This window comes from Rosa chinensis, chromosome 2 (genome assembly GCF_002994745.2).
Source record: "Rosa chinensis cultivar Old Blush chromosome 2, RchiOBHm-V2, whole genome shotgun sequence".
Taxonomy (NCBI): Eukaryota; Viridiplantae; Streptophyta; class Magnoliopsida; order Rosales; family Rosaceae; genus Rosa; species Rosa chinensis.
Window position 1 is genome coordinate 82,717,977 of NC_037089.1, and position 23,632 is coordinate 82,741,608.

Genomic DNA, 23,632 nt, shown 5'->3' on the forward strand with positions numbered 1-23,632 from the left:
CTAGCGAAAGATTTTAGGAAGGAGTTGACAGAGAAAAAACAAAGGGATAAACTCAATGCATTGTGCACGTTATCAGTATTAATTAAGTCAATAAGACTTAAGGTACAAAAACCCTGCAATTGCCCTTGGTTAATTAAAACTCTAAAACTATAAACTTTATTAGATAATGGATAAAACAATAAATTAAAAATATGAAATAGAAAAAGAGGACAAGAGAAAAAAAAAGGAGGGAGAGAGAGAGAGAGAGAGAAGAAACTGTTAATCTCAACGTGGGATGACTTTTATTAGATGTGTGAGCAATGGATCACCAACGGCTATTTACCACAAGTCCACAAAGTCACAAACTGTATTACTCTTTATTTTTTTTATTGCAGTTTGAGAAAGAAAGAAATTATCTAAACCAATTTTTTTTTCTTTTTAAAACTTAAAAAAAGCCAATTGACACACGCGTAAGCGTGTGTTAAGAGGCGAGTTATTATTAAGCCAGCAACTTATTCAGTTCAATCGATCAGTACATGTCACCGTCTCTTCATCAGCATCTCCTAATTAAGGTATTTCATTATTCAATATTAAAACTAAACATGAAGATGAAGGTGAAGGTGAAGCTATCTCCGACTGAATCGTCATCGATCATCATAGACAGTGCTTGTTTCCCATTCACCTCCGATATTTTCAATTTCATAGTTAGCACCATTAAGAATAGACCTAATATCATCATCATCATCATCACCATCACTGTTTTCTTCCTCTAGCTTCTGACTCTGCGAGCAGAGAGTGCTCATCGCCATCCCCTTTTTGATACAGGCCCTGTGGAACCTGTGCTTTCAAGGCATTTCCTTGGCTTCGTCGCCGGCCTTCAAGCCATCAAGCAAATATATACTGCATTCTTTTCCTTCCTCATATGTCACTGTTACATTTGGCATGGCCTCTATGGCGGCCTTGGATGCCCTCGGCCACGACACAGGTGTCCGATTGATGACTCCAGGTAGCCCTCCAGTAAAAATTCGCCCTCCGATAGTAAATCTGTGCAATGACACGCCTTGGTCAGAGGAAGAGCCTAATAGCTCCCATAGGGACATGTGGTCACCGTCATTTGCTTCGGAACTAGACATATCCTTTGCTTGCTCTTCTTGATTACTATCTTAGGACTTAGGAGAAGTTATCTAATTCACGACCCATTTCATTGACTGCATATAAACAATAATGCAGTCCTAATTCCTGATTCGATCGTGAACGAGAAGGCAATCATTTCCGTGTAGGAATATGATTACGCATCTGTAGTTATATAGTTACGTAAGGACGCACCGGTCTTGCTCAAAATTCTCGATATGGACCGTCTTTGGTAAATTTTTAAATTAATATAATTTAGTAAATTTTGATCTAAGATCTAACAACGAGTCAGGTTAATGTCGAATGATTTAACACAATTTAACTAGATTAACGGTCGAATATATATATATATATATATATATTTGAGAAAGGGAAATAAGAGATTAGAAAGTTACATTAGTAATGAATGCATTGAATGCATTGAATAGCTATTGTGATACATCAATAATTAACGGTCAAATTAGAGTGGAATAATATTGACAGAGAATACAAAATCAGACGATAAGTAAAATTTTTAATTCCAAACACCATGTTGCTACCCATGCATCCTGTATCTCTTAATTATACTTATTACGAATAAACTTATCTTTTTCACAAAATATTCGTATACATTCAGACTCCGTTGCGTCATCAATTAACGGCCATCACAAGTCTAAAAAATTCTCCCTCTTTCCATAGCTATTTTCCACAAATAAAAGCGGCATCACCGACGACCAACTTTTTTCTTTCAAAAAATTCTGTAACCAAATGTTGTCACCCAAGATCTTTCAAAAGATTTTCTCGTGCTTCCTATCCAACATCAACCGGGCTGAGACTTGAGACCCACAACCCGGTCCCGGATCCGGTTCACCAAGAGCTCTCTTTTTGTTGGGTTCTTCTCTCTTTCTGTCCTACACTCAAACAAAACACATTTTCACAACACAACAGAAACAAAAGAAAGAAGAAACGAAGATAGAAAAAGCGTCGGTACCTTAAAGTTTGGTGGTGTTGTAGAGACTTACAGACCACCCCCATCTCCTCCGCCGCGAAAACCAACCTCGCCGGAGCTGCATGGATCCGTCGGCCTCGGCTTCTTCCGACATATACGAGATTTATCGCCGATACTGTGGTAATTTGAATTCCTCCCAACCTTTTTTTTATCTTTAAATATCTTTGGTTCTAGTTTATGCTTGGTTTCTCTAAATTTTAAATCTTCGATTGCTTTGGGTTACAATTGAACAGTCTTTGTTGGTGGGTTGTTTATGTCTTTGTGTTTGATTACCCAGAAACGATACAAAGGGTACTCTGTTCTTGTTTTTGGAGTTGGGTTTGGTAATTTTTCTTTATTTGATTGGGGGGAAAATTGGGTAGAAGATTGAGTTGTTTGGGTTTTTAAGCGTTTTGGGACAAGTCACCTGTACTGAGCTGATTGAATTTGTTCATTGCATAAAGTTATGATCTTTTTATACTAGCTAATTGCATTTGTCAGCGGATTAGTGAATGAGTTTTGGATTATCTTTAACTATGTTGGGGAAGAATGGAATTCAATTTGACTGGTCTTTGGCCATACATGCTCACAATCTCAAAAAGTACCATTATTTTTGTTTTTTTGTTTTGTTTCTAGGAGATTTGTTCTGAAGTTCCAGTTTCGAGTTGATGAGATATAAGTTGTTTAAATCATTGGTTCTGTACAGTCTATCCAGTCATTTTGAGAATTTTAGTTTTGAATTTTAACAAGTATATCCGACTGTTTTATGGCAGATATCAGAAGAGGAAATGGGTATGGGGAAGGTTACAGACAAAACAATGAATCGCTGGTCGTCCAATATTCAAAGGAGGCATTAACTCAGCTCTTAAATCTGGTGGACTCAAAACTGCGTGCTAGGTATGAAATTTCTATATTCAAACCAGGGTTGTGCTACTGTCCATAACTTGGAGTGCCCTTATGAACTGGTCGTTGTGTCCTGCATTATTCTGTATAGGAAATTTCCTGTTCAAGTAACATTCTGAGTTTCTGACACTTGGCTTTGGAAGTGGAGCCATCTTTATTTTCCCCTTGGTTATTGGATATTTCGATAACCTAGAGTGTTCACTTTGACAGGGTATCACTCTTTGATGAAATCAGCAAGCTAATGTCACAGCTTGACTTGGTGGTGAGATTTCTGTGCCAGAAGTTTTTAAAGCAGATTCATGTTAATGACTAAACTAGTGCTTTATATGCTATTGTTTTGTTAAATGAATTCTGTGAGTATGTTATGGGGAAAGTGTGTATTTTCTACTTGAAGGTTCGATTAAAAACAGAATAATTTTTTTCCTCTCTCTCTCTCTCTCTCTCTCTCTCTCTCTCTGCAGGTAGACTTCTCAGAATTCTCGCGCTTCTATGAGTTTGTGTTTTTCTTATGCCGCGAAAGTGGTCAGAAGAGTATCAGTAAGTTTTATTTTATTTATTTTTTTGTTCCAGGCAGTATAATAATTCTCAATCTCTTGTCTTAATTTCCAACAATAGCCATATGAAAATTCATTTTCCTTTCTTTGAGTTATTTGCAGCCGTACCTAAGGCGATTTCTGCATGGAGAATAGTCTTAGCTGGGAGGTTTCGCTTGCTGAATCAATGGTGTGAATTTGTTGAGGTACGAACATGCTAAGATTGCTGTGACTCTATGCTTGTTAGTCTTTGTTATGTGGGGCACATGTTTTTTATTAGTGAAGACACTGGCTAGATCAAGAATTTATTGTTCTGATGCCATCTAATTTGGAAATATGACGTGCTAAGTTTCATCACTAAAGTGGCTTTGTAATCAAGGATAAAAGTTGTGCCAACACCACCATTATACCCACTACAAAAGAATTAAAGTCTGAAATTTGGCGACTGTTGTATGTACTGTTGTTTATCTCATGCCACATATTTCTCATCCCCAACCACTGCATCCATGGATTTAGACATTTAGTTTTATTTGGTATAGAGGAACAGGAAATATAATATTATTATTCTTCCTTTCTTTCTTTTTTTCTTTCTTTCGGATTCATGTGCGTGTTTCAAGGCAACTAATTTTGGTTTTCCTCATAGAAAAATCAGCGGCATAACATCTCTGAAGATACTTGGCGGCAAGTTTTAGCTTTTAGTCGGTGTGTACATGAAAATTTGGAAGGGTATGATCCTGAAGGTATCTATCATCTAAATTCTATCTGATGATTGAGATGACATTTTGAAATGTATGTATTTGAATTTGTTTTACTGAATCAATCTGTCCTGTGAGTGAGGCTATCAAATAGGACCCATCCAATATTATTTTTTTTTCTCTTATTCACTTAACCCCTCTCCATCTGGTTATACTTTTTGAATTTTTGTCTGGTTGTTTCGGCTACTGATCCTCTTTTATAATTTGCTACATTTGAAATCACTGGAGCTGTTTTTGGTTCTTGATTTAATGTGTATTTTATAAAATTGAGGTTCTTTAGCGAAGTCAAATATGTATGTGAGGTCAGAACTTCTGAACGTCATTTTACTTCACTAGAGATTTACAAGCATCTCCAAATTTGTCTCTTCTATCTTGGCCAACTAAACATATGATAAATACTTCCCTCATCATTTCTGGCATTGCCTCTGTGGATATTGGTTAGGATCGTCTGTGTGGTTGCAACTGGAAACTATATGCACATGCATTTGACTTTTATTTGTGGTTTTTGGTATGTGACTTCTGTAAGACAACTCCCTTGAGAGTTCTATGTCACCTCGTATGAGAAAAACTTTTAACCTTTTCTTTTACGGTTTTGCAGGAGCTTGGCCTGTCTTAATAGATGACTTTGTTGAGCATATGTACAGGTTCTATTACTAGACTCTCGTATCCTTCTCACTCCTTTACAGTATTTGGGTCAAATGGCATCTTCTCTACCCATATGGTTGGGGGTGGAGTGTGACTGGACATTGTAGCTGGATAACACCTAAATGAATAATAGCTTAAGTTATAATTATAAAATGCCAGGGAAAGGAGATAAAACCATTTAAACTCTTAACTTTGTTATATGTATGCATCTAATTCCTTTGTGTCCTCTGTCTTACAGGTTTTCGGGATCTACTGTTAATTCTAACTTTTGTAACTGTGGCGACTCAGAATCCTGGTCATGCATATATGATGAACCTCTACCTGGTACTTCAATCACTATTCTTTCAACCAGCTCCGTTGTCCTTTACCTTGACTGTTGCCAGATTTATATGTGATGGAATGTAACGCTTCATTGTACTGTTGTGGTGTTTTCTTTGGCAGGCTTGAAGAGTTATCCTGGTTTGAAGAGGAAAATACCAGGGGATGTTGATATCGATGAAATGGAGTCCTCACCTACCTCCTTCCCAGAGTGTACAGACTTGAATCCTACATTAAGCTTTAAGAGGAGTCGGGTGATGTCATACGGGCCAGCGAATGATATACCAGGAAATCATGTAGACGAATGCATGGAAGTTATTAGACATAGCAATCCATTAAATTCCTCCAAACCTCCGTGTGCAGTTGAAGGTTGCCTGTCAAAGGGCTTTGCAGGGCTCTTACGGGAGAGGGGAGTTTCATTTACATAAAAGTTGCCAATATTCTTTCATCTGATCTATTTGTATGCTTTGGAGACCAATTAGGATTCCTTTTTTGGTGATGTCTTTCATTAATTTGGTTGGCGAGTGTTGATAGTCCTTGTATTGCAATTGATAAAATGAATAAATTAATTTGTTTTTTCCTGTAGTTATTTGAATTTTAGGCATTTATGACGTTGGAGAGGCCAATTGAAATGCAATTAGTGATGAATTACGTGATTGTTTTCCATTACCTTGTCGTGATTTATTTAGATTCAAGAGTGCCTAGGCATTAGGGGATAGAAGAAGGTGAAACCTCTGCACGGTCTTTAATCTTTCCAAAACTTAAATCATTTAAATGGAGCCTTGGATGGTTTTTTCATACTCTGGACCTCATTCAACAATGAGGAGGGAAAATTCCACTGGATCAAAACTTAACCCTGAAAAATGCAACGAAAGTTTCTTTTCTCTTTAACATGTAATTCGTAGAAAGTAGGAAGCCTAGCTTCCTTGTTTGTTGAAGCTTAGAAAAAGCTACCCATTTCTTCTTCTGAGCTATCATCAATTGTTACTCTGATACGCCCATCATGTCCTGTGCGCTAACTCAAATGAAATGAGTTCCCATCAATGTAAATCCTAATTTCTTCTTCGAGGAATCTGCATTGTAAATAGATTCCCAAGGACCATATTTTAGTATGTTAATCAGATATCATTAGTCTATACTATTAGGCTATTAGCTAAAACACAATGGTCCTGCATACTTGATCTTGGTCTCATTTTATTGAGCTCCGTTCAATAAACAACCATGAGTCACTTACAACTAAAAATTTAAATTGAAGAAATGATTGATTATTGAAAAATGTCGCATCTTACGAACTATACTATTGCTTGATCTAACTTGTTTTCTTTCACTGATTTCTACGAACCACAACTAGTTGCTGATAGCATTGAACATTAATACTAGAGCTTTATCAAACACAGTTCTACCTTATTTTCTTCTCCTTTTCTTTCACTCCTTCAGTTTTTCTAAACACGCTGATTAAAACGTTGTCTTAGTATTGTGGGAACGACTGTCGTTTAAGTCATCTCTTTCACCTCAACTTCAGGAGAGCCACCGGTAAATCGTTTCCAGTCCCTCGGATAGCTCCGTCCAACGACGGCTGCTCCCTGTGAAAATCATGCCGCAGGAGCTTTGATACTCCACCGTAGACGGCGGAGGTTGGCTGTCGATAACGACGGCGACGATCTCGCCGTCCTCGCCTTCGACGTCGTGAATCGCATCTCTGAGTTGAAGCTCCCATTCCTCATCCACAACATACTCGAATTCACCTCCGCGAATTGAGTGAGTTCGCGAGCTCCTCGAATTGTCCTGACGCCGGCCGCTGCTGACGTTGCCGATCGCCAGCCGGAAGCTTCCGCCGGCGGAGGAGGCTGTCTGGAGGAGGAGGTCCGAGTCGGACCGGAAGACCACGGCGCGGCAAACTGGACAAATCAGCGACTCGCCGGCGAGCCAGGTGTCGATGCAATCTACGTGGAAGGCATGGAGGCAGAGAGGGAGGAGGCGGAGCTGGTGCTGCGGCTCGAACTCCGCCAGGCAAATCGCGCAGTCTCCGCCGACGGTGACGGAGCCAGGGCGTTTCAGGTCGGAGAATTTGAACCGCGGGAGGAGGAGGAGGAGGCCGGAGGAGGAAGGTGCAGGAGAGACTTGCCGGCGGCGAGACTGTGAGTGCTGCAGCGGCACGGGGGCGTTGGCGGAGTGACGGACAGGTTGTGATCGGCGGAGGTAGTAGAGGAGGAGTGAAGCAGCGACGACCAGGATGAAGAGGATGAGGAGCACAATCGCCGGCGATGACATGGTTGTGGCGGTGGTTAGGGTTTTGGTCTAGTCAGAGAGAGAGAGTGTGTTTATCAGATTTGAATTTGAATTTGGTTCGGAGTAGTGAGCTTTATATAGTCGCCAAAGGAAAGAGACGAGGATTCAAGGAGGGAAAAGTTTAAGTCGGCCCCTTTAGCCTTTCGAACCTATGAGAAACTGACACGTGGCGAATTGCTTGGCGTTTAAATTTTATTTTATTTTATATAACAAGGAATTCATTTCTCAGTTTCAACCCAAGTGAATTCATTTCCCAAGGGTTTAAATTTTATTTTAAATCACTGAACTGCTCCCGGAAAAATTTAGGAGCTAACATTTAAACACAGTGAATCATATAGAAATAGAGGAAAGACAAATAATCTTTTTAACAATATTTACATAGTAAAAACTACCGTGGTGAAAACCCGGCATATCTCGGTAAAGCTTGCAAAGAGTGCCATGAAGCAGCAACAGCTCTCACCATTGGTACTTTGCAGCCACAACAACCTCCTCATACTTCTGAGCAGCATTGTCCCAACTTAGGTCTTGCATCATCCCTCGTCTCTGGATTCCTACCCAACTCTGCTTGTACTCTCGATAAGTATATATGCAATTACCTAATGCATGGATGAGCTTACCTGTATCAGCGCTGTCAAATGTCCACCCAAGCCCTGACTCCTCATATGGATTGAAAGGATGTACAGTATCTCTGAGTCCACCGACAGCATGAACGACTGGAACTGTCCCATAGTTCATGGCATATAGTTGGTTCAGTCCACAAGGCTCAAATCTCGATGGCATGAGCAAAATGTCTACACCGGCAGTTATTCTATGAGCTGTTTCTACAGAAAAACCAACCCATCCCCTGACCTTGCCTCTGTATTGATGTTCAAACTCTCTCAGCATCTGTTCCAGGTCAGGTCTTCCAGTGCCTAACATGACTAGTTGCACATCTTGCTCCATCATCCACGGAATCGCCTGTGCTATAAGATCTACACCTTTCTGGGGATCCAGTCTCCCAATGAAACCAATTAAAGGGACATCCTCACGGATCGGCAAACTCAGCTCCTTCTGTAAAGCTGCCTTACACTGAGGCTTGCCAGTCTCAAGTGTCTCTAGGGAGTAGTTTGTATAACCATCTGATCTCAAGAAAACATCATACTGTGGATTCCAGTCTTTATTATCAATTCCATTAACAATGCCGCTGAGTTTCCAGTGATTTTCATTTATGATCCCATGCAATCCCCAACCACCTTCAGCTGTTTTAACCTCCCAGGCGTATCCATGACTTACAGTAACCACACGGTCGGCTGTCTTCAAACCAGCAGCAAAGATATTGAAGTGCTCCCCTCCAACGGGATCATACAATTTGAAAAGGTCCAAGTAGTGTTGTGGAAGATCAATGAAGGAGAAATCACTTACCGGCCCACGACCCTGGATCAAATACAAAAGTAATGATTATCCCAAGAATTATTTTTACTAGGATGACATTCAAAAATTTTTAACAGCTTATTGTGTTCTGGACTTTACTTGAAAACAAAACTCCAATAAAAACTTGAATAATCTTTCCAATTCAAAGTGGTTTTGGCTCATCTTTGCAAATTGTCCGTTTAGCGATGTTTATGCTTTACATGCAGTACAGACTGGAAACTCAAGTTCCTAAACTTAAATTGGCCACAAAGTATAGACAAGTTGGTCTAGTTTAATTACAATCTTGTGAGCACATTTTAACACATTCATGTTAAGAATTCTGCAGTCTCCTCTATATAAACCTGTACAATTGTTCAACCAACTGATAGTGAAACCACTTGAGTTTACTTTCTAACTATGCAGATGCTCAAGTTTCCCGAGACAAAAATATTATTTAACATCAAGATTCAGTTTAGATGAATTTTATGCAAGGAACAAACCTGGTGAGCTATGTTATGGATTACAAGGATGGACCTTGTATATAACATCAAGCCATTGTCTCGATAGTACGCCTTCAAATACACTGGCAACAGTGCAGTATGCCAGTCATTTGCAATGAAAGCCAAGTTTCCATCACCATAGCAAATGCCACCACAGGGAACATGCCAAGGGGCCTGCAACAAATATATTTACTTTATGGCATCTAAGCAGATAAAAAGGACATAAACTTCGTTTAATCAACTTTAATATTAAAGAGAAATGACCTAATATTTGTTGTTAATTCATGATTTCATGTTCAGCATTTCTAGGTGCAAGACCAACAAAATCAAAATTCTTGGTGGATGCTGCATTTTGTACTCCTTTCCTAAGAATTATAGAAAAATGTCGATGAATGATGGAAAAACTATAAGCACACTTGCATGTGACCTATTAAACTGGTTGCACCAATATACTTGTCATCATTTTATTCATTCATTTATTTATTCTAGCTTCTGACATGAAATAGGTCATCGCTAACAGAAGGTCTATGGCTTTATGCAAATAGATTTTTTCTTTTGTCTACATATCTGGACTGTGAAGTCTGTATCTGCTTCTATGCACTGATATGATACTGATATCCACCACACAAATTAGATGCTTGAGAAATGTAAAACAGCATTTGCTTATTTATTTGACTCTATACAAATGAGCATTCAACTAATGTACCTCAACAGCAGCCTTGCAAAATAACACCATCCGCTTTAAGATATCCTGCACCATCATCCAACATTATTCAAATGAAAACCAATCATCTCCAATTGTCGGCAAACCATTGTTTATCCCTCTTGAGAATCAATTGAAGCTAAAATGACAACAGATATTATACCTCACGCTTTCCTCCGTATATATTATTCTCCATGTGACGGAACATAGGAGAGTCAATGAAGACAAAATCTACGCCATCAATATAGGAGTGAAAGTATGCTACTTCCATATGCTGCGAAGTCATTTGTTACAAATGAGCGGTTAAAAGCTATGTAATTCAGAACTTGACAGAATATTTGTTATAAAAAAAATTAAAAAAAAGTACTGCAGATGCTGCATACCTGGCCATCTACTTTATATCCTTTCCGGACTCCTAAATCTTGAGGTTCAGCATAATTGCCATACCGAGGTGCCACAACCTGTGAGAGAGAAAGAGAATATTTAACAAAATTAATAAAACTAGGAAATAAAAGTATTGAGGTTAAACACTGAACAGCCATAGAATTGTAAATCAAATAGGGGGTAATATTAAACTCAAGTGCTGGATGTTCTAACTGTAAGTTCCCAGACGTAGAATTCCAATAAATTGGAGCTCATTTCCTTGAAACTGCTCACCAAGGAGATTCTGGAAACCAGTTTCATGTTATGATGTAGTAACACTTCCTATTGAAATGGTATTCAAGAGAAAAGCAATACCATAACCCTATGGCCACGCCGAGCCAAAGCCTTTGGTAAAGCTCCAGCAACATCTCCAAGCCCACCTACAAGACTCTTCATTATTAATCTCTAAATCATCAAAATGCATAAGTGTGTGCTCAAACACACAAACAGAACAGAAGAGTCAGGTCACAGTGGTAAAATTTAATCAAGAGGTTCAACAGCTTGACCAGACTATTATTATCAGTACCCTTGTTTTTTTTTTTTTTTTTTTTTTTTTTTTTGCTAATCTTAAGAAAAGAAAAAAAAATGGAGACATCTTTGGCAAAATTGTGATGGTCTATGCTATCAACTTTCCACAGTACCTTTCTAGTGATGGCTGACAACAATTGACCTCATTTCCCTTTTTCTTTTTCTTTAAGTATCCAGTAAATGTAACTAGAGAGTAGAGACCTTATAGAAGCCAAACTACCTATGCAACCAGTTTACATATTAGGAAGATTAGTTACAGAAATGAATATATGCATGTCTATCAACACCTTATCATGTTTCAATTGAAAAAATAGCAATTCTGATGGTTCAGTGAGTAGCCTGAACTTCAACCAGTTAACTTGACAATGACGTATTCATGACTAGTGACTAAAGGAAATAAGCATTAACATACTGGTTGTGAGCATCACCAGAAGACTAGATATTAGCCCACGAGAAGTTCATTCAGCAACGATCCAATTGAAGACCCATGTTAGCTTATACTTTGGCATGAATAACTAACCAAATGGACTGAGATGGTACAGATAGACATTATGGATACATTTCATCTCATCTCCCATCTATGCCAATCTCTTTGGGAACAAATCTCTAACTATCATATCAAATTTCAGTAGTGTAAAACAATAAAATGTACATATATCCCCATTCTTGTTTGTACTTCTATGTACATGTGCAGGTCAGAGTGTTTATAAAAATTTATTTTCTAACCAAAAATGTGTGCTACTTTCTGCCCTATAAATGATATATCACTTCAGAGTATGTGCTTATTCCAGTTTACCTGTTTTTGACCACGGAGCACATTCTGCTGCCACCAATATGATATTCATGACATTGGGCCCAGCCAAAGGAGGGGGCTTCACGTCTTCGATTGTAGGATCCGTTGCCCCAACATTGACCTCCTGTAAACTTGGTTCTTTCAGATCTACATGCTCTTCTTCATCTTTCAGAGAGGACGTCTCAACAGTAGTTGAAATAAAAGATGGCAGAGAATCGGACCACTCTGACTTGGCACTAGTCTTATTCACATGCTTTGTGGACTCTGCCTCATAGGGAGCCTTATTAAGAGGCACAGTTTCTTCATGCTTCTTCTCAATTTCACTAAAGCTTCTACTAACAGCAGAAGGTACTGTTTCTAGTTCCTTTTCTGCAGTTGAATGACCATAGGTGCTTGAAGCAATGCTGTCATTTTGTTCTTCAATAGTGCCATTACCACCACCTGAAGAACTTTCTACATCCGAAAAAGAATCCTCTTGTTCAAAAGAATCAACCTCTTCTTGATCTTCTACAGTACTACTTGTTATAGAAGATACCAGTTTCCTTCTTTCAGCAATCTACAAAACACAAAGTTTCTTACTTCAACTCTCCTTAGCCACTAAAAACACCTCCACATACAGAAATACTATATACAAAGCAATGTACAAAAACAAAAAATTTCTTCTTTTTAACTCACCAACACTAAAAAGACCATCAAATATAAAACTACTAAAAGGGAAGCTAACATTCTACATCTGAATCATTTCTACTACACAATAAAAAAAGCCATGGGAGAAATTACCTGTTGAAGTAGGTCTCTTTGCATAGCAAGAACCTTCTTGCTCTTTTCAATGGTGGCCTGAAGCGCATCCTCTGATTCACCTTTGTCCTCCACACCTTCCCCAGAGACCTTACGAATTGCTCTAACAGGCTTCACTCTCCAAAGCTGACCTTTTGTGCAAGAACTAATCTGCCCACTACACAACCCCACAGCTTGTGAACACCCACTTGCTGAACCACTGATCAGACTCACCTCACCGGCCCTCCACCGCCGGTGAGTGAAGAATGGGAATCGGAGCCGGCGACTGTTCTCGCTGTGGAGCAGCACAGAGCTCTCAGCCTTGGTCTCTATCACAAAAGGCAGAGACTTTATGGAAGCCATGAGTGTGTGAGATGATTTGAGTGGGAAATAAAGCAGACCCAGTTGAGGAAATTGGAAAAAGAAGCAAACCCAATTCAGGAAATGGCGGCTGAGTGATGCCCAATAGAACAATGCCTGAGAATCTGAGAACTTCTTGAAGCTAGAGACAGGGGAACCATGGACATAGAAGAAGGAGCACAATCTCTGTGAAGGGTCGTTGAGATGGGTCCCCCAGAAGGTGAAGGAGTGTAAATCATGGAGGGGTGGGTTTTATGAGGCTGAAAATATGTGAGAGAGAGAATTATACAAATAGTCACTCAATTACACTTATTCGATATTTTAGTTACTGAAGTTTTAAATATATCATTTTAATCACTCAATTATTACACTATCAATCACTTAAGTCACTCAAATAATTTTTTTATAATAAAAAAAATTAACAAAGTGACTTAAGTGATTGACAGTGTAATAGTTGAGTGACTAAAGTGATATATTTGAAACTTTAGTGAACAAAGTGTCAAATGAGTCAAAATTGAGTGACAATTTTGTGAAATTTTCCTAACCGGAAGTAGTGAGAGGGTAAACAAGTTAAGTTTGAGGGTTTTGGATGGTACTGTCATCTGACCACATACTCCTGACACTAGTGTCTGTCAGAGATTTTGGGGTGTGTGGGCCGGGCTTCTATGCAAGGCCTGCCGCTAATATTTTACTACCAACCTTATAAAAAAGCAATGATTTTCTCTCTGAAAATGGAAATTATAGGTCAAAATTTCAAAGGGATTTGAAACGTGGTGGCTGAAATGACTCACCACCAGCTCAGTGTGTGGTGATTATTATTAAATTTGATCTGTTAGAACAATTAACGAATGCCACGTTTTGCTAACCATTCTGGTTCTGAAAGTTACTCTTTTGCCTTTTTCTCTGACTCATGGCTACTAGCCTCTCACTGAATCAAGAGGTTGTTGCTTTTTCAACGGAAAAGATCAGTGATGATGGAAAACGTGGTTTACTTGTCGATAATGCGTTAACTGTGAAGTTTTATGATATTTGTTTACATGTAAAGCTCAACAACTTTTCTGGATAAAGATCTGTTCTTCAGTATACACTGATGAATTTCAATCTGTCTAACAAAGTTAGATCCTTGGTGGCAAAAAGTTGGCATCTTTTCTGGATCTAAAATATGGATCATGAGATGATCGAGTATGACTGAAGTTCCTTTACTGATAAAAATGAAAAGAACTAAGTTTAACAAGTAGCAACTGCATATAAAAGAGCAGATGCTACAAACTAGTACACAATCACATTCCCAACGAAAGTGATATACAAAGGAAGTGATACAAGTAATGGCATGAAAGCCCAATTCAAAAATTCAAAACCTTACAAGACCTCCTTTTGTTCCTTCTCTGGGGAGGCATCTTCTAGCACTATACCACCTTCAAGCTCACTTTCTATCCAGGCTTCAGCATCTACCTCTACATATGTGGCATCCACCATCTTCTTATTTGAAACTTTACCACCTGATCTCCGCCTCTTCAATTTATCTCTAATCCGGTCAATGTCAATCGCATTATCGTTCTGATCATCTGGTTCCCCTCTGACAGGTTTGATCTCAGCACCACCATCCTCAACATTGCCACTTGGACTGCCACTATCACATGTGTGACATGACAAAGCTTCCTTCGTGGTGGTACAGTTTTCACCTTCTACAACATTTTGGCCGCAAGACATAATAGACTCTCCTAGTCCTCTGTCCTCTTCCACCAAGGTGCTGTGCCTAAAATGACAATCAACCACTGCTTCACTTGAAACACATGATTGAGAGCTACTAGGATCACTTGGCCTTCTTATTAAAGTTTCAGACTGATTTCCCTTCCCACCATTTTTGGGTGATAGAGCTTGTTTTCTGCTTGCCTTCTGCAAACTACGTACCATCTCTTGAATGACATCTGAAAAAAGTTTACAAAGAAGTTATAATCCTTTTATAGTATTAAAAAATAAAAAAACAAGGGAGGCACTAAAAAGAATCTATTCAAATTTGGCACTATTTCTGACCAATACTATACGATATGAGAAAACATACCAAGGTAAGGATTCTGTATTAAGACATGACTTAAATGGCCACCCTTGGTTTGAGAATTGGTAATCAGAATATGACTTCAATAGAAACAATGAAACAGAAATAATAAGAAATTGAAAGGACTTGCAACTAACCATGTAACTGTTTCGGCGAAACATTAAATTCCGCCCACCAGACTTTTCCCTCCTCTTTAGGAAGTTTGACTTTTTCTATTTCTGCAGCAAGAAACAGTGAACCAGCTGCAATGTAGTTGGGCTCATACTGCAAGCACAATGATGTGCAAAGGCTAGACATTCATTCATGAGAACAATCAGTCATGGAAACAGCAACCATACAAACATTAAATCTACCTAAGATGCATACGGAAAGCTCTGAATGTAAGAATACAATCCTCACCAATCATTAACATAATTCCATGCCCTCTCAGCAAGGACAGAGAAAAGATCTAATCTCCTTAAAGCTTCAACAAGTGACATGTACGGAAGCTTCATCTCAAAATCAAAACCAATTGTGGACAACAGAAGTATCTCTGCAACTAAAATCAATTCCTTGAAGACTTCCTACATACAGAAGGAAGAAAATAAGCAACAATGATTACTAGGCAGCATATGATCTATACAAATGGGCACGTCTGCATACTTTTCGTCTGACATATGGTAATGCAGAAGCATCCGATTTGTGAAGCATATCAGATGCCTCACGAAGAACATCATTCAGAGGGCGCCTTGTATCTTGTATTTTGCAAGCAACAAAGATGCTTACAGTTGCAATTGTCTGAAAAATGTTGCCAACCATGTACTTAAATGAAAATGGCATATTCTGCTACATCTAGATAAATCATAAATGCAAATTATTTAACACTGTTCAGAAACTCATACACAAAATCTGTACCTTCCAATCATTCTTAGCATGAGATTGACGCATGAAAAATCGGTGGCACAACATCATTGCACATGCTATTGTCACCTGAGGCCTGAAAGATATATAATATCGATCACCTTTACCAGGAATTATTATATGCCCTGAAATTTGTATGAGTAATTAAAGAATCTGATTGGAAAATGGAAACAACAGGAATGAAACATATTTCCCCCACGGCAACTCAAAATAGAAGTATATACGACCTAGGAAATAACATTAATGCAACTAAAAGGGAAACAACAGATATATAATATCGATCACCTTTACCAGAATTATTATATGCCCTGAGATTCATATGAGAAATTAAAGAAAAGTGGCATAAATCTGATTGGAAAAGGGAAACAACAGAAAGGAGATATAATCCCCCAAGGCAACTTAAAATAGAATTAGGATCTAGGAAACAATACTCTAATGCAAAAAAAAGGTAACTCTTATAAATATGGAGACACTCAAAAGGAGAGTAACACGAGCAAACAATTTATTTGGGTTATCTAATTTACAATTGCAGGCAACTCATCTGAAGGGTCTTGCGAAAACCTCATGGAAGACGAGGTTTCTGAGAAATAAGAATTTGACAACAAAGGTTGAAGCTTCAACCGGAATTCAAACAATCATACAAAGTAACAATAAAGATGCTGATGGCACGCAAAAAGATTTCAATCATACCAATGGAGAATCCCGAAAATATCTCATCTAATCGCAGACACAAATAAAGAATCTTATTAATAGCATAATCAACAGACAGATAATTATGTCAACTGATTAATCGATACACAACTTGATTAACTGATATAGAAAGAACAGGCCTTAAGCAAGGATGGAAGTTTCTTTCTTGTTCGTTCAAGCTATAAAGAGAAAATGTAGCCTATGTTTGTAGACATAATAACAACTTCACCATTCTACTGGAGTCAGCCAGCCAAAACAAGCCATACAGTCAGAAAAACCACAGAAATGCCATAACTAACCTGAGACACTATCAATACAAGTATGGCCTCAACTTACAATTCAAGCCTCATGCCAAGCTCTTTAAGATACGAGCAATATAACTCGCGCAATTCTGTCTCTTTCTTCTTGCTAATCCCATCCCTCCGAGATGGAGACCAATGTTCTATCTCCTGCCTCGTAAAATACCACCCACGGCACTGTGGTTCTTCTTCTGGTGTGCACATGCTATATAACACAACCTTTTGCAAACTTGTACTTCAACTAGTAATTTGCCTGGATGGTGAACCATTCAAAATAAATATTCATTATTAAACCTCCCAACTATATATGCTATGCCCAAATCCCATGAGAACTTATTTTACTACAAATTTTCATTAAAGATCACAACTTTCACCAAACCCATTTATTTTCATTAAAGCTCACAACTTTCACCAAACCCATTTCACTCAGATAACAGAAAAGCTTATACAATTACAAACCCATCAATCTCCAAATTGCAATTACAGAAGCAAAAAAATTTAAACTTGCAATCTAATTGTGTTAAATTGAGCGCATTTGAACTAGATTAAATTCAAAATCAAACCCAGTAAATCAATGAAATTTCAATCTTTATGGGTTATTTCATAATGGGTTTATCGAGTAGAGCATTACCTGTTTCTTCACTCGTCAGAAAATCAGTCGGCGCATTATTGACCTCCTTTGAAGTTGAGGGAGAGCCAGTGGGAAATTTGGGGAAAGATTTAGGGATTTGGTAAATAGGGTTCGACCAAAGAAGAAACAAAACTTTTTGGGAAAAGATTTGGGAAATTTTGGATAGGTATAAACCGAAAAGGAAAAACTATATATTTCTTATTAGCCTTTCTTGATCACCAAGTATCCGATTTGCTACTTGGATGTGTTCCTGGGCTTAATCATTTGGGTCGTCTCTTTCTTTTAGTTATCGATTTTATTTTGTAGTTTTTTTTTCTTAATTTGAAAAATTGTAAAAAAAAAAAAAAAAAAATTTAATGCACATTTTTGAGTTTCATCGATTCAAATTTCAAAGAGTGTTTAAAAATTATATGGGAACATTTTTGTGATAAAAGAAGAATATGATATTTTAGTGAAAAAAAAAAGATTTTGATGAAAAATGTTAATTTGAAAAATTTGAAAACGGTTGAAAATAGATCGTATGATCTCAAACTTTCACAATATTTTATGTACTGATTGTAGTTTTTTTAAGTAAAGATTATTAAAAAACGCCGCCACCACATATTGTAATTAAAGATGATTGTCACTTCACACTATATCATTATCCCCTAATGCAATCTCGGTATCTTTGGTATAGATTCATTGATTTCATTCACATTCCATCACTTAAGAATTTTAACTTATTTTAAACATTTTGCATGATGTTGGGAAGGGGAAAATTATCATGGACGCCTGAAATTGATTTAGAGTCCAACTCTACACTCATTAACACAGTGAAAGGGAGAGTTTCACAAAATTCTTTCAACGACTAATATGTAGGATACCATTGATCTGTTTTAATTTTATTACTTGTTTATGCATTTCTTCAATCTGGCTTTAACTCACTTTTTTTTAATATAAGAATATGGTTACACCACATGCACGATACTTTTTGTAATTCGTTAAAAGAAAATAATGTGCATTTCTTTTTCTTAATAACTAACAGTAATCATATATCTCATAAAGAAAAGACACATGTACAGATACAAATTACAACTAATCGGATCATCATCATCGTCACTAAGGTCAGTTACAAAAGAAGTAACAAACAGTTTGAACAAATTACAACAACATCACTACAAACACCTTCTCAAACCCTACCACAAATACAACATTATTGCAATCAAAACAAACCCTATTCAATACTTAAAAACTAAATTAATTAACAATCTAATTAGTGTTCATGCGGCCATGCAGCCAATCCCATGGCGAGAATTCGGAAACACAAGAAACAAACCACTGCAAACAATACCCACCATCAGCGGGAAACTCTCCATTACCTCATCCATCTCCTTCTCGTGCCCGGGAAACATACAGTCCGTCACACGCCGATCCGAAAACGCAATCGCCGTGAACACCATCACCGACATTATGGCATGAACAAAGTCCGTCAGCCCCACCCTATACCTCTCATCCTTTGGCACGTCCACCGTCAGCCCCGGCTTGAAAACCGCCAACCCCTTCGGAGTCACGAAGCCGTAGTACATCTTCCCATCGGCGCCTTTAAAACTGTCGGTGAAGTGGAAGAAGAAGCAGGAGAGGGAGCAGATCCCTAGGAGGACGTGAGTCATGGTGGTGGTGACGGTGGTGCATTCACCGTTGCGGTAGATGGCGGGGAGGACCATCTCGAAAGTGAGGAGGGTTCCGGTGGGGAGGAAGTTGACGAGCATAGAGGTTTTGGAGATGGTTTTCTGGACGCCTTTGGCGACGGCACGTCGTTTGCGGCCGTGGAGTTGGTCGTGGTTGAGGCGGACGAGAGGGAGAGATGAAGAAGGTGGCTTACTGGGGTTGGAGCCGATGCAGGAGGAGGAGGAGGCGGACTTGGGCTTGGCCTGGTCCTCGGGGTCGGGTGGGTCGCCGTACACGGCGTTGTTGTAGATTTTGATTCCAGAGTCTTGGGGTTGATCCGGATCCATTTTGAGGGTTGTTGTTGATGATGATGATGGGTTTGCGACTGTGAAGAAAGTGAGATGAAGATTGAAGATAATAGTTTTGGGAACCGTTTCTGAGGATTTGAGGAATGTATATATAGAGGGTTTGTGGATTTGAATTCAAAACTGAGGGGTTATCGGCGGTTATTGACTAGTTAACTGATGTAATATATCCACAGATCGACCACATTCAGAATCCTTCTTTTTCTAAATAAAGTGCAAATTAATTCCAGAAATATTATTTATATCAAACAAAATTCCAAGAAATCTTACACTTTGCGCCATGAAACTGTCTCAAAAATAAAAAATAAAACACTAACTGTTTGAATAAAAGCATCGGAGCACTTAGTTTTGGTGGTAATTAAAAGTTCTGAATTCACACTGTTTATTGGTACACATATTTTCATCAATCATCTATTAAAATCGATCAATTTGAATACGGGGAAAGAGATATGACTACACCTTATTTCTAATTATTTATCAATTGTTTGCTGAATTTCTTACAAAATGTCTTTAGAAAATGTATTTGGAGATTGTGATCATTTATTTAATTATTTTTGGGGAAGAAGAATTTTAATTATAACTACGGTTAGACTAATTAATTATTCATGAAATTTAACTACTGGTGGTCAATCCAAAAGTAGCTCTATTCATTTCAACAGTATTCATGAAATGTTCTAGTTGTGTGGTCGATCCAAATGGAGCTATAACTACCGATCCATAAAAATTAAACCAAAGAACAACGTGATATTGAGTTTTGACTTTTGACCTATGATTATGCATAATCCAATGTGCCATTTCATTTCTTCCAAGTGTGTGGCTTAAAGAAAGGATAGTTTGTAGATGTCCCATCACCTATGTGACATAGTTCTAGACAGTTCCTGAGTCATATGGAAGGTAGATCAGACAAAGCAAATTTGCAGTGCTGGACTGCTGGAAACCTCATTTGCAGTGCTGGAAACCTCCAATCTCTCCATATATAGCACTATTTTGACACACCCTCCAAACCAGCTTACAACTTACACTAAACAAACCAACTGCTCAAAGCTTAATCCTCACACTACTGCCTCAACTCTTTGGCAAAAGAATGTCACCTGCTCTCTCTCTATCTCTCTCCCTCTCTCCAGTCTGTAAAACCCAGGAAACTTCCAAGGACACCTACCTCAACAGCAACAGAGAAACCCCATGTCACAAGTCTCACTCAAACTTGAAATCCACTCGAAGATCTCTATTAAATTTTGCCACTCTTGGACTCATAGTGCCTGGATCCCTCTCTGTTTCTCACCCTGCAAAAGCTGAGCCTAAGCCAGAGAGCCCGATTGCATCAACTTCAAGCAGAATGTCATACTCAAGATTCTTGCAGTACTTGGATGAAGGAGTAGTGAGGAAGGTAGACCTGTTTGATCAGAATGGAACTGTCGCGATCGCCGAGATCTTCAACCCCACATTAGAGAAGCTCCAGAGAGTCAGAGTTCAGCTACCTGGATTGCCACCAGAGTTGCTGAGGAAACTAGAAGAGAAGAACATAGACTTTGCAGCTCATCCAAGGGAAGTGGATTGGTGGCCTGCAGTACTGGACTTGTTGGGGAATTTTGCTTTTCCACTGATACTTCTTGGGATATTGCTTTTGAGGAGTTCATCACCAAACATACCAGGAGGCCCCAACTTACCTTTTGGACTTGGAAGGTATAGTACTCTCCTATTACCAAATTTCTCAGCTATGAATATGCTAATGTTTTAAAGAATTCAAGATGTTTGACTAAATTCTAGCTTAGTTAGTAGACAATTCTTTATTCCTGTTAATCCTATTTAGTAATTAAGAGGTATTTGAGCGGTTAGGATTTAGTTTTGGTGTAAGAAATTTTTCTCCAACAAAAATGTTAAAAGAAGTCTCGAGTTCGAATACGTTTTCCATTTTGAGGGAAAAAAAAAAAGAGTGAGATTATGGCCAAGCTTTTAACTGTTCTTCTAGTAAAAAATTTCGAATAATACACCTACCTATTTTGTACTTTCGATATAAGTTACTGACTATGAACGCAACTAAATACTTGACATGAATACTTGTACTATGGACCAACAGGAGCAAAGCCAAATTCCAAATGGAACCGAATACCGGGGTAACATTTGATGATGTGGCTGGGGTCGATGAAGCAAAGCAAGATTTCCAAGAGATTGTTGAATTTCTCAAAACTCCAGAGAAGTTTGCTGCGGTTGGTGCAAGAATTCCCAAAGGGGTTCTTTTAGTAGGGCCACCAGGGACCGGAAAGACATTGCTGGGTAAGGCCATTGCAGGAGAGGCAGCGGTGCCTTTCTTTTCTCTGTCAGGGTCAGAGTTCATTGAGATGTTTGTAGGAGTAGGAGCTTCTAGAGTAAGAGACTTGTTCAACAAGGCAAAAGAGACTTCGCCGTGCTTGGTTTTCATTGATGAAATTGATGCTGTTGGGAGGCAAAGAGGGACAGGAATTGGTGGAGGAAATGATGAGAGGGAGCAGACATTGAATCAGCTGCTTACTGAAATGGATGGATTTAGTGGGAACAGTGGAGTAATTGTTATTGCTGCTACTAATCGCCCTGAAATTCTTGATTCTGCTTTGCTTAGGCCCGGAAGGTTTGACAGACAAGTAAGCTCTCTAAGCTATGTAATAAGTCTTCTTGAAGTGTTTGAATTACGAAACTGATGTATACATTTGTCTTTGTTGTCGTGTAGGTCACAGTTGGATTGCCAGATATTAAGGGAAGAAATGATATATTAAAGGTGCATAGTAGCAACAAGAAGCTTGATAAGAGTGTTTCTCTTGACATTATTGCTATGAGAACTCCTGGCTTCAGCGGTGCAGATCTTGCAAACCTCATGAATGAAGCTGCGATTCTTGCTGGCAGGAGAGGCAAAGATAAGATAACAATGAAAGAAATAGATGATTCGATTGATCGAATTGTTGCAGGGATGGAAGGCACCAAAATGACTGATGGAAAGAACAAAACTCTTGTGGCTTACCATGAAGTAGGCCACGCCATTTGCGCGTAAGTAGAACATTCGTTCCTCATATGTGTTACATTATACTCTCAACATTGTGTACTAAAACTAATGTATTCGTATTGTTTGTGATGAATTGCAGAACATTGACTCCAGGCCATGATCCAGTGCAGAAGGTCTCTCTTATTCCCCGAGGCCAAGCTCGAGGTCTCACATGGTTCTTACCGGGTGAAGATCCCGCTCTTATTTCTAAGCAACAGCTGTTTGCTAGAATAGTTGGAGGTCTAGGAGGTAGAGCAGCAGAAGAAGTAATTTTTGGAGAGCCAGAAATAACAACCGGTGCAGCAGGAGACTTGCAGCAGGTCACACAAATAGCAAGACAGGTACATGTAACATATTTAAGAGCTAAAGTTAGGCACTAAATCCTTAAAACCAAACTAACACTTTCCTATTAATCTTTTCAGATGGTAACAATGTTTGGCATGTCCGAGATTGGACCATGGGCATTGACAGACCCAGCGGCCCAAAGCAGTGATGTAGTGTTGAGGATGCTAGCAAGGAACACTATGTCCGAAAAACTTGCAGAGGATATTGACTTGTCAGTAAGACATATAGTTGAAAGTGCATACGAAGTTGCAAAGAAGCATATAAGGAATAACCGGGAAGCCATTGATAATTTAGTAGATGTACTATTAGAAAAGGAGATCCTCACCGGAGATGAGTTCAGGGCAATTCTGTCTGAATTTACTGATACTTCTATGGTAGAGCCGGATAGAAACTCGGTCAGGGAGATGATTGAAGCCTAGTAGGTATAAGGTAGGACAACTGATGTAAAGATAGTAGTGACATTGTCATGTATATAGATTATCACAAGTTCGGTTATGTTCATGTAATGATATATTACAAATTACAGGAATAATCTCACTACACTACTAATTCCATTTAGGGGAACAATGTTAAATTATCATTCTTGGTAAATTTACAACCATATATCATATATCATTGCTCATGGCCAATTGGCCGTCATCAAAGACAAACTCTATATAACCAACAGATATTTATAATGATCATACACAAATG

General features: G+C 38.6%; 6 protein-coding genes across 8 annotated transcripts; 2 read left to right on the plus strand and 4 right to left on the minus strand.

Annotated features, from left to right (window-relative positions):
* Positions 1–1,897: 1,897 nt before the first annotated feature.
* On the plus strand, positions 1,898–5,842 carry LOC112190397 (DCN1-like protein 2). Its single transcript, XM_024329828.2, has 9 exons — positions 1,898–2,218; positions 2,851–2,974; positions 3,191–3,242; positions 3,442–3,517; positions 3,637–3,719; positions 4,157–4,253; positions 4,867–4,912; positions 5,152–5,237; positions 5,355–5,842. The coding sequence occupies exons 1-9, from the start codon at positions 2,161–2,163 to the stop codon at positions 5,657–5,659; spliced, it is 927 nt and encodes a 308-aa protein (XP_024185596.1). The 5' UTR covers positions 1,898–2,160; the 3' UTR covers positions 5,660–5,842.
* A 660-nt stretch (positions 5,843–6,502) lies between these two features.
* LOC112187416 (E3 ubiquitin-protein ligase ATL4) lies at positions 6,503–7,641 on the minus strand. Its single transcript, XM_024326184.2, has one exon. The coding sequence runs from the start codon at positions 7,500–7,502 to the stop codon at positions 6,750–6,752; it is 753 nt and encodes a 250-aa protein (XP_024181952.1). The 5' UTR covers positions 7,503–7,641; the 3' UTR covers positions 6,503–6,749.
* A 124-nt stretch (positions 7,642–7,765) lies between these two features.
* LOC112187415 (granule-bound starch synthase 2, chloroplastic/amyloplastic) lies at positions 7,766–13,233 on the minus strand. Its single transcript, XM_024326183.2, has 8 exons — positions 12,637–13,233; positions 11,860–12,412; positions 10,851–10,915; positions 10,496–10,573; positions 10,276–10,386; positions 10,116–10,160; positions 9,410–9,583; positions 7,766–8,933 (listed from the first exon to the last, which is right to left on the minus strand). Exons 1-8 carry the CDS (start codon positions 12,994–12,996, stop codon positions 7,977–7,979), a joined length of 2,343 nt encoding a protein of 780 aa, XP_024181951.1. The 5' UTR covers positions 12,997–13,233; the 3' UTR covers positions 7,766–7,976.
* A 935-nt stretch (positions 13,234–14,168) lies between these two features.
* LOC112190743 (cyclin-T1-4) lies at positions 14,169–17,844 on the minus strand. Of its 3 annotated transcripts, XM_024330220.2 has the most exons (7): positions 17,570–17,844; positions 16,976–17,191; positions 15,944–16,025; positions 15,692–15,826; positions 15,449–15,612; positions 15,187–15,338; positions 14,169–14,921 (listed from the first exon to the last, which is right to left on the minus strand). In XM_024330220.2, the coding sequence occupies exons 2-7, from the start codon at positions 17,140–17,142 to the stop codon at positions 14,353–14,355; spliced, it is 1,269 nt and encodes a 422-aa protein (XP_024185988.1). In that variant the 5' UTR covers positions 17,143–17,191; positions 17,570–17,844; the 3' UTR covers positions 14,169–14,352. The 3 variants fall into 3 exon arrangements, with proteins under 3 accessions (XP_024185988.1, XP_024185989.1, XP_024185990.1); XM_024330221.2 differs by lacking the exon at positions 15,692–15,826; XM_024330222.2 differs by lacking the exon at positions 17,570–17,844 and having other exon boundaries at positions 15,944–16,074; positions 16,976–17,109.
* An 829-nt stretch (positions 17,845–18,673) lies between these two features.
* On the minus strand, positions 18,674–19,714 carry LOC112185213 (protein DMP8). Its single transcript, XM_024323417.2, has one exon. The coding sequence runs from the start codon at positions 19,561–19,563 to the stop codon at positions 18,829–18,831; it is 735 nt and encodes a 244-aa protein (XP_024179185.1). The 5' UTR covers positions 19,564–19,714; the 3' UTR covers positions 18,674–18,828.
* An 856-nt stretch (positions 19,715–20,570) lies between these two features.
* On the plus strand, positions 20,571–23,506 carry LOC112187022 (ATP-dependent zinc metalloprotease FTSH 6, chloroplastic). The gene is made up of 5 exons (XM_024325638.2): positions 20,571–21,264; positions 21,659–22,199; positions 22,286–22,599; positions 22,695–22,935; positions 23,017–23,506. Exons 1-5 carry the CDS (start codon positions 20,666–20,668, stop codon positions 23,356–23,358), a joined length of 2,037 nt encoding a protein of 678 aa, XP_024181406.1. The 5' UTR covers positions 20,571–20,665; the 3' UTR covers positions 23,359–23,506.
* Positions 23,507–23,632: the final 126 nt, after the last annotated feature.